The following is a 17,435-nucleotide window of genomic DNA, read 5'->3' as shown; positions in this document are numbered from 1 at the left end:
TAAGATTTTATTTATTTATTTGACAGAGAGAAAGACAACCAGTGAGAGAAAGAACACAGGCAGGGGGAGTGGGAGAGGAAGAAGCAGGCTCCCAGCGGAGGAGCCTGATGCGGGGCTCGATCCCAGGACCCTGGGATCAGGCCCTGAGCCAAAGGCAGAAGCTTAACGACTGAGCCACCCAGGCGCCCCGGAACAAGTATTCTTGATGCTTTGGCTTCGCTGCCTTGGCGGTCTCTCCTCGCCACTGGCTTTCAGCTTTAGTTTCATCAGTACAACAAATCTGTGCCCAGAGCTCCAGGTCCTTGTCAGGACATCTGAGGACTTTTCTTGGCATCGTTGGTGGGATTTACCTTCTTCCCAAAGTGTAGCGAGGGGGAGCTGGTGATCATACCTGAAGCGTTAGAAAAACTTGTCATTTGTTTGCTGTGGGCTTATTGGCAGTTCCTCCTGCTCAGCGCACAGCGGCATTGTCTGTGCTAGTGTGGATCAGGAACGCTCATTAGCATCCAGCAAAGCTTCAGATCAGGTCACAGTGCTAACCGAGTTGCTAGATACTTGATCACTTGAGTTCAGTTGTTTATGATAGGAACTGTTCAGGGTAAGCAACTGTTTGCTTCACATTCAGCGTTCTTGTCATCCTGCCCTCATGGAGTCATCTACTGACGTTCGTTTTTAAATAAGGATTGCTGTTCTCACAATTTTGCCAACAAGTGTGCGTGAACTTCTAACATCGCTTAGTGAAAGGCACAACTCGAGTAAATTACATAGTCACCGTAAACCTAATATTCTGGAACTGACTCTTTAGATAATGAGCCAAGAGGTTTTAGGGATTTAATCTATGATAGAATGGAGCTAACAATGGGCTATACACTGCCTTTCAATGGTGTTATAAAGAAAGGAGGAGGAGCGAGAATGAATGGAGGTTACAAAGCAAAGCACAGATGTGGGTGGGAACTGTTTTCTTTTCACTTCAGTGGCTCTTTTAGGCTATATTGACTAATCCTGAAAACTGCTTTTATTCTATTTATTTATTTATTTATTTATTTATTTATTTATTTATTTATTGAAAACTGCTTTTGATACGAAGCATGACCTAACAAATAATTGGTGGGGATAAAAATAAATGTCCATTAAAGTAAGTGCTTATGACAGGTGTAAAAGTAAAACTGGTCTAATAACTATTTCCTCCAAACTGGAATAGATCTAATATGGAAATGTGCAGCCTGGGAGTGATGGAAAGTTTGTCCTTCCTTAACTGTGTTTAAGAGGCCTTTGGTATTTCATCATCTGACTTCAAAAAAAGAACATTTAAAACCCTCTGAGGCAAAAGTGTTATTGACGGGTAGCAAATCCGAGTTAATATGCCAAATTGTTTGCTGGTGTTAAAAAATTATGTTCCTAGAGATGCTAGTCCTGGAGTAAAAATCCAAGAAATACTATTATTTGTAGAATTTAAACAACAACAACAACAACCCCTTATGCCTAATATGGTTAATGTAAAAGCTTTGTGATGTAATGGAATCAATTAAAATATGATTTATTATGTGAATGTCAATATAGGCAAATTATTTATATCAGGAGCACTCTTCTATAAAATCAATGTAACATGATGAGTTTAAAAGATAGGTAATTAGATTATTAAATATTTATTAACTGCCTATTGTAGGCCCAGAATAGTAAGGAATAGTATAGCTTTTAATACAGATAGCAATACATATTCATTGCAAAGATCACTATCAGGATGTCTTGCAGAGCTGTAAAACAGGATTGGGGGCCAGATGTGGGATCAAATTTTGGTTGATAGATTTCATGCTGGATTTCATGTCCTGTAAAACAAAGTCCATGGTGCTTAACTGTCGTGGTAACTGTGGGGTTACAGCAGGCTTCACTTAGTGCCTGGAGCTTAGAAGCTCTTCACTAGCAGCTAACATCAAGCTGGATTAGGCTGGCAAGGGTTTAGGTAGGTCGTGATAGTTGGTCTTAAAGAATATGTAGAATTTTGAAAATGGGGGGGTGTGCTGGTAGAACATTCTAGGCAAGGAGAATCATAGGCCTAAAGGTGAGAGGCAGTTGGGCCAGACAGAGTAGAAAAAAAAATGTAAACACAAGTTTGGATAGGTGAGGTGGGGCCCAAAAATGTTGGGTCTTGAAAATCAGAAAGAAGAGTCTGTCCTTAGGGGCAGAGGGACAAATGGAGTTGCAAATATTTGAAAGGAAAAGTAATCACATAAAATTGTATGAGGAAGATTAGCCTGGTGGTAATCGGCAAGGCAGTTGTGGGAGAGAAGAGAATGGTTGAGGAAGGCAAGCAACAATGAGATAATAGCAGCCTAAAATAACACATGGTAGAGAAAATTGAAAGGAAAGATTAAAATACACTAGAACTGCTGAGAGTTATTTTAAGATGGTTTTGCCTATTTTGCCGCAACTAGGTTAGCCCTTGCTACCACGTAATGAACACTCAAAGTCATGTCTGTCACATAGAAAATGTGTTTCCAGTGTTACCTTATTTAATTCTTAAAAGGACAATGTCCTGTCTTCACGATTTGATCATTAGGAGCCTGATGCCAAGATTTACAGTATAATGTTTAACAAATCTTTGGATGGATGGGTAGATGGGTGGATGGATTGATGGATGGATGGATGGAGGGATGGTTCGATGGAGGGATGGTTGGATGGAGGGATGGATGGATGGTTAGATGGATGGATGGATGCGTGGGTGGGTGGATGGATGGAGGGATGGATGGATGAATGGAGGGATGGAGGGATGGGTGGGTGCATTGGTGGGTGGATGGATGTCTCAAGACTCACAGAGCTAACAGGTAAGGAATCAGAATTCAAACCCGGGTTGTTTTGTTCCAAATCTACACATTAACTATCATTATTCTACTTCTGTGCCTGCAAGATACAATTGAAGATTATGAGAAAAGGAGGATTATGGTGCAAAGGACACAATCACAAGAAAGCCTTTATTTCAAGAATGTGTTTTCCATATGGCAGAGTTAGATGTCTTGAAGCCATTTTTTTCCATATCCCTGTGAGAGGCCAGGATACCTTTGGTAAACTGTATTTGGCTAAGGCCGATGGCAGAACACTGAGCAGAAGGAGCCAAATGAAAGCTGTGTTGCACAGATCTGTTTAAACACAGAGTGGCACATATTTTATAAGCTGTGGTATCCAGAGATCATACTGGCAATTTCAGATTCTTGTGGGTTTTTTTCCAAACAGCGCTGTCTGAATATAACTTGGAAAAAGTTAGAACTTATGGCATAAAAAATATCCAAATATAAACAATCAGTGGGACTAACTGAATACCCCCAATATGACTGTGTACATATTTCTCAGGGAGGGTGAGTAATAATGCATATCTCTTATTGTATATGCTCATCATTCTCTCAGAAGTTAGGCAGGGAGATAAACAAGTGTATGATATATTACAGTGAAAGAATGTTTGCTTTCTTTGTGCTCTGTGAATGTTATCACTTAATGAAAGCAGATTGCACTTTTAAAATATCTCACTGGCCCCAGATCATCTTAGCGTGGTGATAAATACTCTAAAAATAATTTATTTGTATTTTAATTTGCAAACATCTGAGTTTGGGATTTTTTAATGAAATATACTCCAAGGTGGGGGATATTAACTTGAGGTTCATGATTCCTACTGGGGGAGGTGTCATTCTTGAATGGGGTGCAGCTAAATTGTGGGCAGCTATAAGAAAATTTTATGCAATTTTCTCCTCAGATTCTCCATAGAAATGTCTTCTGCAGAAAGTCGTGGCCATGATTTATGGAATTTCTGTAGCTCCCTGTGGTGGCCGGTCGTATATACTGAGAATATTGGAACAATCTATGACTAAGTTGTTTGCAACTGGAGAGCCTGGGTGGCTCAGTTGGTGAAGCGTCTGACTCTTGATGTTGGCTCAGCTCATTGACAATCTCAGGGTTTTGAGATCAAGCCTGTCCTGGGGCTCTGTGCTGGGCATGGAGCCTGCTTAAGATTTTCGCTCTCCCTCTCCCTCAGCCAGCCCCGCCTCCCCATGGCTAGAGCACACTCATGCTCTCTCAGTCTCTCTCTTCCTCTCTCTCTCAGAAAAAAAAAAAAGTGTTTGCAACTGATTTGGGGGGGGAAACATATAAAGTAGTAATGGAAGAGGTGTGGTGGGTTTTGTGGTAGATGTATTCTGTATTAGCTCCGAAGAGATCTGAACAGGGATCTGCGGAATGGAGAGGCTCGGGGATAGTATGCGACCGAGATTGGCTAGGAAAGCACAGGAGGAGTCAGCTTGGCTCAGAGAAAAGAGTGTGAGTCAAAGCAGCATGAGCGAAGGCAAGAAGGCTAGACTGAGTGTGGAATTCCTTGATGATTTGACTCTGCTTGATTATTTGATGTTATTTTATAGCACCCACCTTAATAATAAGAAACTGACTTCCTTCCCTAGTTTGGAACTGAAAAGACCTCTTTATACCCAGTTGGGAAATGAGAGGTTGTACTATCCACACAGATCCTTCTGTATACCAGTTCCAGGCCTTTTTCTCTCCACACAAGGGAATGAACACACACTTACAGTGTTGACCCTTCGGCAGCAAAACCCCGCTCTGACTCACCCTGCAGAGGGTTCTAGATGAGCGCTCACAGGTTGTGCAGTCACTGGCCATCCAGGAAGACATGAGCCATTTTAGCAGACCTTGAGCTTTCCCTGCAACTCTTGGTCAATCACCAAAGCTATACGTAGTGGTGAAGAGCAAAGGCTCTACTGTCAGAGGTCCTCTGTTTAAAACCATCCTGCCATTTCAGCTATTGACCTTGGGCAAGTCCTCTTTGCCTCAGTTTCTTCATCTGTAAAATGAGAAATGTATTTGTGTCATAAGAGTATGGAGAACTAACTGAGTTAATGTGTGTAAAGTAATTTGAACGTGACTTGATATATATGTATGGTAAGCACTCCGATGGTAGCAGTATTAAAATATGAAATATTTCTGTTCAGGAAATCCAGCCTGAGCTATGTGTGTGGAATTCATCGTTCTAAACATGAGGCAGCAGGTATATAAGTCCCATACATGATAGTTGAGTTTGTACAATGGGCTAGACTTTGGGCTAATGAAGACACAGCATCCGCGTACGAGGACCGTTAGTCTATTTTATAAGGTGACTGCCATTGGATTTGCTAACACGTTTAGGCAACTGAAATGAATTCCCTTTGACTTGCAGGAGGATATTGACAAAGCCGTGAAGGCCGCAAGGAAGGCTTTTCAGATCGGCTCTCCATGGCGCACTATGAATGCTTCAGAGAGGGGCCGGCTGATCTACAAGTTGGCTGACTTAATTGAAAGAGATCGTCTCCTCCTGGCAGTGAGTATTAACCAAACTGGGCAGGTAGAGAGATCTCTAGAAAGCCGTCACTGTTTGGATGGCAAGTTGCTTTGGTTTTAGTGATCACTACATGCTCTCTACAAACAAAATGAAAAGACTTCTACCAGCTCCCGTATAGAAATCGTACGTACCACTGAGCTCATTCTCAAAGAGGAATCTGCACGCTAGTTCTGGTGTTAATTTCTACTCCTCTCTTAGATTTTACAGTCTAAACCTTGGCAAACCCCAAGTTAAAGCAACTTAAACACATTTCTTTTCTCGATTCTGGAATTCCTTAGAGCCTTTAACACATGCAGGGACTATCCTGGAATAATACACTGGGTTTCTCCAACCCACCTGACCCCTGAACTCTTTTTGTGGAACATGTCATAGAATTTGTCAAAGGTGCCCAGAATATTTCTCTACGATAAACTTATTTCTCTTTAATCTAGCCCACCAAGAAACTTAATAAATGGCTGCTTTTCCCCTCCTGAAATGTGTGTGTTCACAGTGGTCTGGATTAAATAAGGTTCTTTCTACAGGTGAAAAAGGTGAAGAATAAAGAAAAAAATCCAATGATTTGCGTATTTGTAAAAACTGTATTTTTTGTGTGTACTTGCTTTTTAAAAAACATTTTGGCACTTAGATGAGTCAGCAAGTAAAATGGGTGGGGTGTTTTTCCTTGTTTTCTTCTCAATTAGGCATTATAGTAAAGCCAATTGAAAATAAACCAATACCAGGATCAAGTTTCAGAGCAAATATTTATTACCTTTAGAATCTCATACTAGCAGTAGCAAAGAAGCCCATATACATATTTTTAAATCAACTTTAGCAATTATGGTTAATCAAAGAACTATTTTTTTCTCAAAGGTTTTGCGTGATGCGAAGTATGCAAAAATACGGAGTTAGAAGTCGTGTGAAATAAAATTATATTAAATGTAATTTAAATGTCCTGTAGGAAGAAAGCAGAATTTGCTAAAACTTGGCTTCTCTCACTTAACTGCTCTGTGGATTATAGAGCGCTCGCTGCCTCTGTCAGCACTAAGATTCAAGGGGGAAAAAATGAGCAGGCACACCAAAATCATGTCCGATTAAGTTTTGAGATGTAGAGACAGAAGACTGTAAAACAAATGAACAGTTTTAAAACTTTTTCACCTGTATATTCCTGCCCGGCAGGACACGAGGTCACAAAGAGCTCTTCAAGTTCCTGCTGAAGGAGAGGAAGAAAAGAAACTAGGTCATCCCATAGATGGTTAGAGCACCAGACCAGCAAATGTTGGACTTTTACAGCCTGACCATTCAAACAATACTTATGACAATAGTAGCAAGACTGAGAGTTTCACCAAAGTTCTGCTGAAGAAAACTCATAAATGAAAGATCCAGGGATCACGGAAGTGTGTGTACATTGGTTGTATCCAGATGGAATGCAAAAATAAAAAATGATCAGTGAGGCCCCATTCATAGTCACTGACACTAAATTGCCCCATAGTTGTACTTACACAATAAGTGAAATTTTGCTGGGGCTCCGGTCTGACTTAGGAAACTAGATACCACTCACTCTCACCAACTGTGTGTCTTTCAAATTGGGACCAACTCCTAGAAAGCTGTCCAGCTGGAGGATATTCAGAATGAGATAGAAGGGGGACACCTGGGTGGCTCAGTCAGTTAAGCGTCTGCCTTCGGCTTGGGTCATGATCCCAGGGTCTTGGGATCAAGTCCCGCATCAGGCTCCTTGCTCAGTGGGGAGCCTGCTTCTCCCTCTGCCTGCTGGTCCCCCTGCTTGTGCTCTTTCTCTGGCAAATAAAAAAAAAAAAAAAAAAAAAAAAGAATGAGATAGAAGGAATGTTAGGGTTTAGAAACCGGAATCTTACTGCCCTTTCTATCTGATCTTGTTATGTGACCTTAAGCAATTCTAAGCAAGTCAGTTTTACTCATTTTTTTTACCTCCTTTGTAGAAAGAAAAGGTTATACAAGATAGCTTACAAGATTTCTTCTCTATTTCCCAAATTCTCTAGCCCTTGATTATTTAAAATCTTATGGACTATGAGAAACAAACTGAGGGCTACAGAGGGGAGGGGGGTGGGGGAATGGGATAGACCGGTGATGGGTAGTAAGGAGGGCACATATTGCATGGTGCACTGGGTGTTATACACAACTAATGAATCATCGAGCCTTACATCGAAAACCGGGGATGTACTGTATGGTGACTAACATAATATAATAAAAAATCATTATTAATAAAAAAAAAAAAAAAAAAAATAAATAAAATCTTAACTATCGATTTTTTGATCGAAAATGTTTATGGAAGTTTACATTTGAGTTTTGATTTCCTTTGCAGACAATGGAGTCAATGAATGGTGGAAAACTATTCTCCAGTTCATATCTGATGGATTTGGGAGGCTGCATCACAGTGTTACGTTACTGTGCAGGGTGGGCTGATAAGATCCAAGGCCGCACCATACCCATTGGTGAGTAGCTGTGAGAAACCACCAAGGGGAGAGGCGTAGGCGTGAGGCAATCGCTGTAGAGCTGAACTACTCCAAGCTCTCCCTTCTAAAGATGACAAGGGAAAAGGCAGACTGATTTTCTCCTTGACTTTGAGACAATGCAGCTCTGAGCCTGGAAGTTTTACGAAGATTAATCAAATGGTTTCTTCAGGTGGTTTCAGCATCATCGTGAGAAGATACCACTACAGATATTTTAGAAAATATTCAAGTAAGAACTTTCTTAATGCCCACAATCACTGAATCAGGGCAATTGTCTCTCTAACCGCCCACACTTTTCAAAGTTGGCCTCGAATGATTTACTTTGTATTCCGATAGTGAAATGTACACCCTTTCTATAATGTAATTATTTAAGTGTCTTTCTGCATTCCAGTATGAGTCAGGTATGGTCATCTGTGCCTGGTCTCAGTAGAGTTACAGTAGATTAATTCAACAAACCAATTCACACGGATTTATTTTAAGTAGCTTCAAAGCAAGATGAGACTGTTTATAGCTCAGGTTAAGAATTTGTGTGACAGAACGTGTATGTATGTGTTTTAGTATTTTAGTAGAGAATGCTAATGGGAGAGGAATATTAAAAAAAAAAAGCTTCAATTTGGAAAACATTATGGGTAGAATTTAATTCACAGAAACTTACTGGCTCTAGAACTGCCACCCCCTCCAGGACTGGCCCTGATAGGCATTTTCAATCTCATTCAAGCATCCAGCAGGTTAAAACAATAGCCAGGAATTAAAAGGGGAGAGTGAGAACATGGTATTAAGAAGAAATGAGGCTATTCTAGAAATTCTTGCTTTACCCTTTGACAAAAATGAGAGAAACTATTTTAAGTACAAATAGACTTGATAAGGAGCTTTCTTGCTATGTTAGCCAGGAAGCTTTTGTGGGAACTAGAACACAACGAAACAGAACAAAAAGCTCAGTGTAACCTCAGGATGCCTACATCAAACTTTGAGGCATATGAGTCAATCAAATCCAGATTGTAAAACAATGTCTTTTATTTCTGGCATTTTCTTTTTTGTTATTGTAGGGAGCTATTTTTTAAGTTTACTCTTTTCTAATTTACTCTTTTTCTAATTTTGTTATTTTTACTTAAAAAAAATTCTACCATTACTGATAGAACTGTCAGAAACAGAACTCTAACAGATATTGTCTTAGCTACACACCTTGTCCCTTTTTTCTTAAGAAAGTAAGCTTTGAGAATGAGGATAACTTAGAAAATAGCTCTTCTACAAGATGAGAGAATTAAATATCTTTCAGATATATTCCAGTTTTGCATCTCTGCCTTGACTGACATCAGTTTTATGGTTCCTCTCATTTCAAATGACTATTGCAGGACTCGATTTTTCATTTCATAAGTGGTTGGAGATGTGGGGGTTATTTTTATTTCTTTATTTGTTGTTTTTGTTTTCAGTTATTGTCTATACCTTCCTCTCACATCAACCCCAAAGACCATCCCATGAATGTCAAGCATATTTGTCCACAAATGATTTGTGCGTTTTATTTTCCAGATGGAAACTTTTTTACTTACACAAGACATGAGCCTATTGGTGTATGTGGCCAAATCATTCCTGTAAGTTGGTCTCCTATATCATTTTCAGGCTTGAAAAAAAAAATGAATTCTAATTCTATTTCACTTGGTAAAGTAGTTTTCTCCGGCACATAGGGATTCTTAGAAATTTGCTAAATGTGGAGCAAATGTAGTCACTGATGAGCTTAGGTCTCCCTGTGACTGACTCTTTGGATATGAATGAGGTAGTCCAGAAATATATCTATATTCCAGGGTATCACTTGAGTGTGTTTTGATATTACAGCATTGACCTATATTAATCTTTTACTCTGTGGTTTGTTTTTAAAAAGCTGTATTATATATTATTTTTAAGACCCATGGTTCCCATGTATGTAGCAAAGCAGCCATCGCTGGCTTCTCTGCTGCAGGACGCCATTTTAACAAAGTAGTATGGCCGACTGTTCTCCAACACTTTTTACCCCTCTGAGAATTCTCGTCATGGAGAAGAGTAGCAACCAGTGTTTGAGACCCAAATACATTTTTTAAATTAAAGTGGAAGATACTGTTGGAGTGTTGTTTGGAATATATCCTGCCTTTAGTTGTATTTTTAAGCAGAATCATGAAGATTTTCTTTTCAACCCAACAAATAGGAGGCTATTTGTTGATTTCACCAACATATTCAAAGAAGCCAAATAAAAAGATGGTAAAGTGTTCTGAAGCTTTTAGATGGGGTAGTGTCAATGACCTATCTTCTGCTCCAGTGAGATTGAAATGCATCCATAGCCTCATTTTGAATGAAATTGTTCATTAGTTCAAAACTCTCAATAAAACTAATAAAAATTTACACAATCCTGAATACTAGTAATGGCTAATATTTATTGCACACCTATGATGAACACATAACTCTATTAAGCCTTTCTCCCACTTTCTTGAAGAATCCTCAGGATAACCTTTTGAAGTAGAGAGGATTTTTATCAGCATTTGCAGATGATGAAATCATGCATGGAGAGCATGTAACTTGTCTGAGCTCACTGGGCTGGTCAATGATCGAGCTGAGATTTGAACCAAGTTCTTAGCCACCAGACCCTAGACTTTTTGTCTTTGGCAAAATATTTGTCTTGCCAATAAACGCTGCTGCTACTACTACTACTACTACTACACACACACACACACACACACACACACATAATTTTTATGATTGACATATAGCTGACACACAATGTTATATTAGCTTCAGGTCACTGCTAAATATTATTATTGGGTACATGGTTACAACAAATGATCTATAAGGAGGGAATAATTACACTTTTCAGAGATGTGCAGAAAACGTACAATATGTTTAACAGTCAGGCTTGATTTGCAAACCATGCAGTAATTTTTTTTTTCCTCCAATAGATGAAGAACTCAAAATAACAGCACTTGATAAAATTTTATGGCTCTCTTCCACTCCTGTCCCATATTGAATTTATTTGGAGCTTTCCAACATTTATGAATTGCTTTTAGAAATGAACTTAATTTGAAGACAGCAGTTGATGACACGAAACTACCACAATTATTATTTCACATCTATAGGTAGTGAGTAACGTACACGTTAGATTAGCAAATGCGGCTTTCGGCAATACGAAGAATCTCTTGTTCTCTGTTGCTTTCTAGTGGAATTTCCCGCTGGTCATGCTCATTTGGAAGATAGGGCCTGCCCTTAGCTGTGGAAATACAGTGGTTGTAAAGCCTGCCGAGCAAACTCCTCTCACTGCTCTTCATGTGGCATCTTTAATCCAAGAGGTGAGTTTCCCAAATCCAGATACACACAAGAACTCAGGAGCCCTCCTTTACACTATGATGGCCTCACTTCTGCTACTACCGTAAAGCACCTGCCAGTGGCTCCTGTCCAGATGAGGACACATCAGATCTGGCCTCCAGCTGAGATTTCCGGGAGTCAGCCCAAATGAACCTCCGCCCAAACGGAGACAAGAAGCCAGACTCAGAGGCTTAGTGTCCAAGTCACCTTATAATCACTTTTATTTTTGTTTCCTGAGCTTAACTCATGAATGCAAATTCACGTTGAAATGGCTGTATCTTTCCTTCGAATGTTGAAATGAACATTGGTTTCTAACTAGCACTAACGGCCTGGAGATTCTGCAATTTTTTTTTAACTTTTTTTAAGCTTCGTAAAATTTTTAGTCCTTTGGCACTTTGGAGGCCTCTGTGCCAATATGCTTCTTTGTAATATTGGACCACATAATTTTTAAACCTATCTATCCATGAGGGGACATATTTCTATTCTGTTTTCCATTGTGGTTTCCTCTGCATTTACCTTCTTGCTCAAAAACCGGCCAAAAAAGAAAGGGGGAGGGGGACACATGAAATTTATTTTCATCAACCATCCAGATTGTGTTACTATCTTTTTTCTTGCAATGTCTTGCCCTTTGTCCTTCATATCTTTACAGAACTTAAAAACCAGTCTTTAGTTACTAGAAACATAAATTTAAGAAGTCTGAACCTAAATCTTCAAACTATTCTTCACTTTAAATTAAAAAGGGGGGGCAGAAGAGATGTCAAAATGGGGCATTTTGATGTCAATAACATGAAATTTTAATGTGCCCATCTCAGGTACACACTTTTTTCTACCTGATCATTCTTTAACCAGGAATGAAATCAGTCTGTGAAGCTTAGTCACACAGAAGGACTGTTCTTATCTAACGTTTCACTGATGAAATGTTGCCAGTAGGAATTTGCAACCCAGTTGGTATGCTCCAAACAATCATTAGCTAGAAACTAAAAATGCAAGATCCTTTTAGCTTCTTAGTTTTGCCGATAGGATAATAATTGCATTGTTTTCCTTCTATGTGAGTAATTTACCAAGCTCTTTTCCACACACTATCTTTTTGAGTTACTATTATGGAATTTGAGGCAGCCATCACTGGGGCAATGATCCAGAAAAGTCAAACATGGACTCCCCCCCAACCCTGATGAGAAACACTTCCCCAGTAATATAACTCTGCAGGTTATTTTAAGTGGGCTAAGAAATGAAATAATAATCATAATAATACCACTTAAATGAATCTTTCTTGGTAGAGAAATTCATAAGCTTAGCTTCGAGAGGCAGCTTTGATCCCAGACTCTCCTCTTTTTATCACAGAATTAAATTCTCAGTTCTGTTGTAATGATTTTACTTTTTATTCTCAGGCAGGTTTCCCTCCCGGAGTAGTGAACATTGTCCCTGGTTACGGGCCTACTGCTGGGGCGGCCATTTCTTCCCACATGGATATAGACAAAGTGGCCTTCACGGGATCCACAGAGGTAATAGCACTTACGCAGGCCAGTCGTGCAGAATGTCTGCATCTCCAGGTGTCAGAAACATGTTCTGTGTCACTGTTTTTAGGCCGACGTTTCTCTAAAACAAAAGTTCTTTTTAATGATTTGTTCCTTACTCAAGCCTTCGCACATGTTTATAGAACATAAGCAGCTGTGGTTGAGATGAAGCCCGGTATCCGTCACGCACTCGGGCTGCACGGAACTGTGTTCAGTGTGTTCATTACTTTCCCTGACAAGAAATACAGCCGATGAGACTCCGTTGTATGATGACTATGGTTTATGATAGAAAATCTAAATCGGGCCACAATGATTTGTAGGAATGAATGTAATTGCACCCTGTACATTATGGAAATTGAAGAGCAGAGCACCACCTTTAGCTCCTTATTTGGGGCTCTGTCTGTCCTGATCATTCTGAAAGGGGGCCAGGGCCTCAGCTTCCTGAGTGTTACTGCTGGCTTAGCCTAACTTTTATGCCTCTCCGGCTCCAGCTTGACTTTCCAGAAGGTTAAAGAACATGGTCTCAGCCATGGACACTGCAAGAAGAGGCAGGAAGGAGAGAAAGAGGGAACCTGCCTGGAAAGTGGAGTTTGGGAGAATGGATTCCCATCTATTGAGATGATTTTCTATTGCAAGCAAAAAGAAAGTGGTAAAATCATACTGTGTCAAGCAAAAAACAATATGAGTCTTCCTGCTGGGTGATGCGACAATGTGAAATGTTCAGTGCAAACCTCTTACTGGTATACAGTATAAAGGATGAAGAATGAGAAGAGCCCCTTCTTATGAAGCTGTGGTTACACATGGGCTACAAGACAGGATGTGATAAGATACTGAGACCTGAACAAACCACTGTAAGGGCGTCCACAGGAAGGAACGACAGTGTCTACATAGGTGGGACAACCTGCTCTGAATTTTGAAGAGTGGTTATGTTTCTCACTCCCCAGAGATTGAGAAGCAAGAAGAACATTCTAGATAACAAGGAGAGGCCAATTTGATTATTTCCTATTCCTAATTAGCCACTCCAATATAAAGAAACACTTACATAGAGAACTAAAATGGTAGAAAATCAAATTTTATTTTTCTTGATCTTTTTAAAACTAGATAAATACAAAAAAACTTTTTTATGTTGTGTAGCCACAGAACAGAAAAGGTTCACATTCTACAAACCCCTTATTGAGGTAGGGGAAGGCAAATCCTGCATTCAGGATTCTATGGACAGAACTACTGGGAATGAGATGGTGGCAATACATTTAAAAGAAATGGTGAAGTCACAGATGAAAATCATAGCAGAGGAGGTAAAGGCAGGAAGGTACAAGTTCCTCAGCCTAGCATTCTAGACCTCCACGCACATTGCCTGCCCTAGATCTCATGCCATTCATTCTCCAGTTCATCTGATCCCATCTCTAGAATCACTGCCTATTTGTCTTGTCCCATCCCTGGGCCCTACAGGGCTTTGGGGCACGTTACCTGCTAAAAATGGAAAAATTCTGGGATGAAAAGGCTAGGAAACATCTGGGTTCAAATTTGACTCTACCCCTTTAAGCGGTGTGTCTTCCAAATGTGAAGTATCATTGCTACATTTGTATTTCTCATTTGTAAATGAGAATAATAATATGTACTTTATTGGACAGAATACAATTGAATGAGCTAATGAGTGGTAAAATACTGAGCACACTATGGGTTATTCAAATGTATCTTTTCATTCCTCCAGGCTTTTGCTCACTCCTGGCCACACCTACTATAATATGGCTTCCACCACCAGATGCCTCTATGGCTTTCTCTGTAGCCCCAGGGGCATCCTGATTTTTAAGCCACTCCCCCCATCTGTGTTCCCCATTGTCCATGATCTTTAAGTATGAGAGCTCGTGCCCATTGCTTTGTCATGTATCTCTCTCCTTTTCTGACCATCTTCAGAGACTATCGTATTCACTGTTATCTGTAAAAACCAGCACAGTAACTACTTCCTAATAAGTATTAAATAATTAAGTGTATCTAAGACGATTTTAGAGGCCACACAGAAAAATCAGCCTTTCTGGGCTCTCTTTTAGCTTCAGGTTTGTTGCTTGGCAGGTAGTAGGAAACTTGCCAAGTGCCATGAAAGAGGCAATGGATTATATCTTTTGTGGTCATGGGAGCAATGATTCTCTTTCTAAAAGTGCTTCTGGCAAGGTAAGAATTTTCATGTCCCATTAGATTCATTTAAAATGGAATAAAACAAAACAAAGCACAGAACCCCGTGCACATTGTGCAGGCTGTGGTAAATTAGACCATTTCGATGAGCACTTGCTAGTTCTGCCCCACATGACAATGTCACAACGTCGTGGAATATATTGCTTACCATAGTCTCGAAGGTTCTTATTTTTCTTCGTTGCAGACCTCTTTAAGAAAAATGATGAACCTTTATTTTTTTCCAAGTAAGGGAACAAAATCAAGGGACAAAAATTGAAGTTTCCTTGTTTTGGCTTTAACTAGACATTTGGGAAAAGTCAAACAAACCTTTTATTTGCCATCGAAACTTGTACTAAGCAAAAGTGTAACCTTCCTCCCTTACTCATACTTCTGGCCACTATTCGTTCTATTTCTTTTGGCATCTGTAACTTTTAGAAAAATATCTCTGATCTTATTCCCTTCCCCAAGACAAAAATTAACTACTTTAATAAAGTTTCTCCAGTATATATTCCTAAGCTAAAAAAAAATGCAGAAAGAATTTGGAGAATTTGAAGGAGGAAAAGAAAAGAATATTATGTAAGAAATAAAAAATTCTTGATCTTCTTAAATGAAAATTTAATAAGTATATTTTGGAAGGAAAATGGTATAACAAGAAAAATTTCAGACAGCATTTCCCCACGGCAAATCTACTTTCAGTTTCTTTTTATTAACCTATATTAAGGGATTTGATTTAGTGCATGACATCTTTAAATAAGGTAAAAACATTGGCAGATTATTGCTCTGCTCTAACGCACGGTAGCCGTCATTTCAGTAACCACATAAAATTCAAACATGGGCTCAGCAAGCATCTCCTTATCTTTTGTTCAGTTGGGATAGAAACTTTCATTAAAATCTGATGTGTCAAATAGGGGGGAAGAAACCCAGAAACAAGATAAAATGAATCATTTTTGAAAAAGAAAAGCAAGATCATTTAGTACATTAAGACTTCAATAAAAATAGCGAAGAGGAAATAGTTACAAAACAGACCAGGTTTTAGAGATGGAAAAATAAAACAACTACAGAAAGTAATCTTGATGGGACGTGATCCACAAAGGAAAAAATGAAAACAATGGCTTTCTCTGAAGAGGGGCAACTAGCATTAAAGAAGAAACCAGAACAGTAGGATTCCAGCCAACTGAAGCAGCAGCACAGAGCACAGATCCAGTTTCTTTTTTCTAGCTCCATGGTTCAAAGGTGTGGAGGGAGAGAGGAAATGGGAATGGAGGAGGGAGGGAGAGAGAGAGAGAGAGACCTGGCAATCCCCCATAGTTAAACAAGCCTGCGCTGTGACGCAGAATGCTGAGAAGTATGCAGTGATAGGACTTTATCGCCGACACCACGGGCGTGATCTCTCTTTGGGAAATCGATGTGTTTACAAGTAATGCAATCTGAGGGAGACCCTGGAACAGTCCTCATGAGGGTTCTATGCGGGGGTCATAAGAGGAAGAAGAGGTTGCGTCTGCCTAGAGTCAACAGAGCAAGCTTCATAGAAGAGTTCAGGTATCAGCTGGACCTCAAGGAAGGGTGGGATTGGGGGCAGCCCAGGTTAGGGTGGACATATAATGAGAAACAGAGATGAGGTTTAGGGGATAGTAAATATGCCAGTTTGGGGAGAGTTCTCTGGATTTCAGTAGAGGGATGAAAAGTCAAGTAGATAAGTGATGGTTGGATCGAGATATGTCCAGTTCATCCATAGAAAGATGAAGCTCTTTTTCTTTTTTCTTTGAAAGGTGTGGTTCTAATTAAAATGAAAAATACCTCCTGTTCAGTTATGTCCGTCAAGATCAGCTGTCATCTTCTATGTATCTGTTCTCATAAGTGTTTTCCTGATTCATCATGTTTATGCTCGGATGGAGGAGCCTTTGACATCTGAGGGTGCCAAATCTTGAGAAAAGCCATTTAATGTTTCTCCCTAATGAAACTTAACTGTGGCACAAACCTCACATACATTTAAAATGCTAAATAAACCTGCCTTCCGGAGAGCAGATTAAACCTTCTCCTTGGTAATGCTCCATTCCAGGTTGGCCAGATGATCAAAGAAGCTGCCGGGAAAAGTAATCTGAAGAGAGTGACCCTGGAGCTTGGTGGAAAGAGCCCCTGCATCGTGTTTGCTGACGCCGACCGTGAGTGAAAGCCACTCTTAACTTTTCACCCCTAATCTTGGTGTCTGGCAATGCCGGACGGTGACCTTGAAGTTTATAAAAGGGTTGGCTTCTAACATCAAAATGTAAGGCATTAACCAGAACCTAGAATTACTCTTGAAGATCTCTCAAACTGTCCTAACGTGTCACACCTAGGTGAGTCTAACCCAGACACTCTTTCTTCCTGGTGTGGAATAGATTGCCATTTTCGCAGCTGAACTCTAGGTGACTGTCTTGCACTTAGGAGCCATGGTCTTGTTTTTTTTTTTTTTTTTTTTTTAGTTCCATGCCTGTAAATATTAGCATTGGGTTAGGCATGGTGACGTATCCCTAGTTATGTTGGACTGGCACCAGCTAGAGAGATGGCATATTTCACATTTGTCATTTCCCTTCTCTCTGGGTCATACACACA

General features: G+C 39.8%; 1 protein-coding gene across 2 annotated transcripts in view; it reads left to right on the top strand.

Moving 5' to 3' along the window:
- Window positions 1-17,435, top strand: part of LOC123793442 (aldehyde dehydrogenase 1A1) — a 56,331-nt gene that overhangs the window by 15,937 nt on the left and 22,959 nt on the right. For both annotated transcript variants that reach the window (XM_087858838.1, XM_087858839.1), the window contains exons 3-8: window positions 5,210-5,350; window positions 7,689-7,818; window positions 9,364-9,425; window positions 11,016-11,144; window positions 12,549-12,662; window positions 16,903-17,005. In XM_087858838.1, the coding sequence (XP_087714964.1) occupies window positions 5,210-5,350; window positions 7,689-7,818; window positions 9,364-9,425; window positions 11,016-11,144; window positions 12,549-12,662; window positions 16,903-17,005 (679 nt within the window). The remainder of the gene's footprint in view (window positions 1-5,209; window positions 5,351-7,688; window positions 7,819-9,363; window positions 9,426-11,015; window positions 11,145-12,548; window positions 12,663-16,902; window positions 17,006-17,435) is intronic.

The sequence above is a fragment of the Ursus americanus genome, chromosome 34, assembly GCF_024610735.1.
Source record: "Ursus americanus isolate L20-20 chromosome 34, mUrsAme1.1.p, whole genome shotgun sequence".
Taxonomy (NCBI): Eukaryota; Metazoa; Chordata; class Mammalia; order Carnivora; family Ursidae; genus Ursus; species Ursus americanus.
This window is presented reverse-complemented; position numbering and strand designations above follow the sequence as displayed.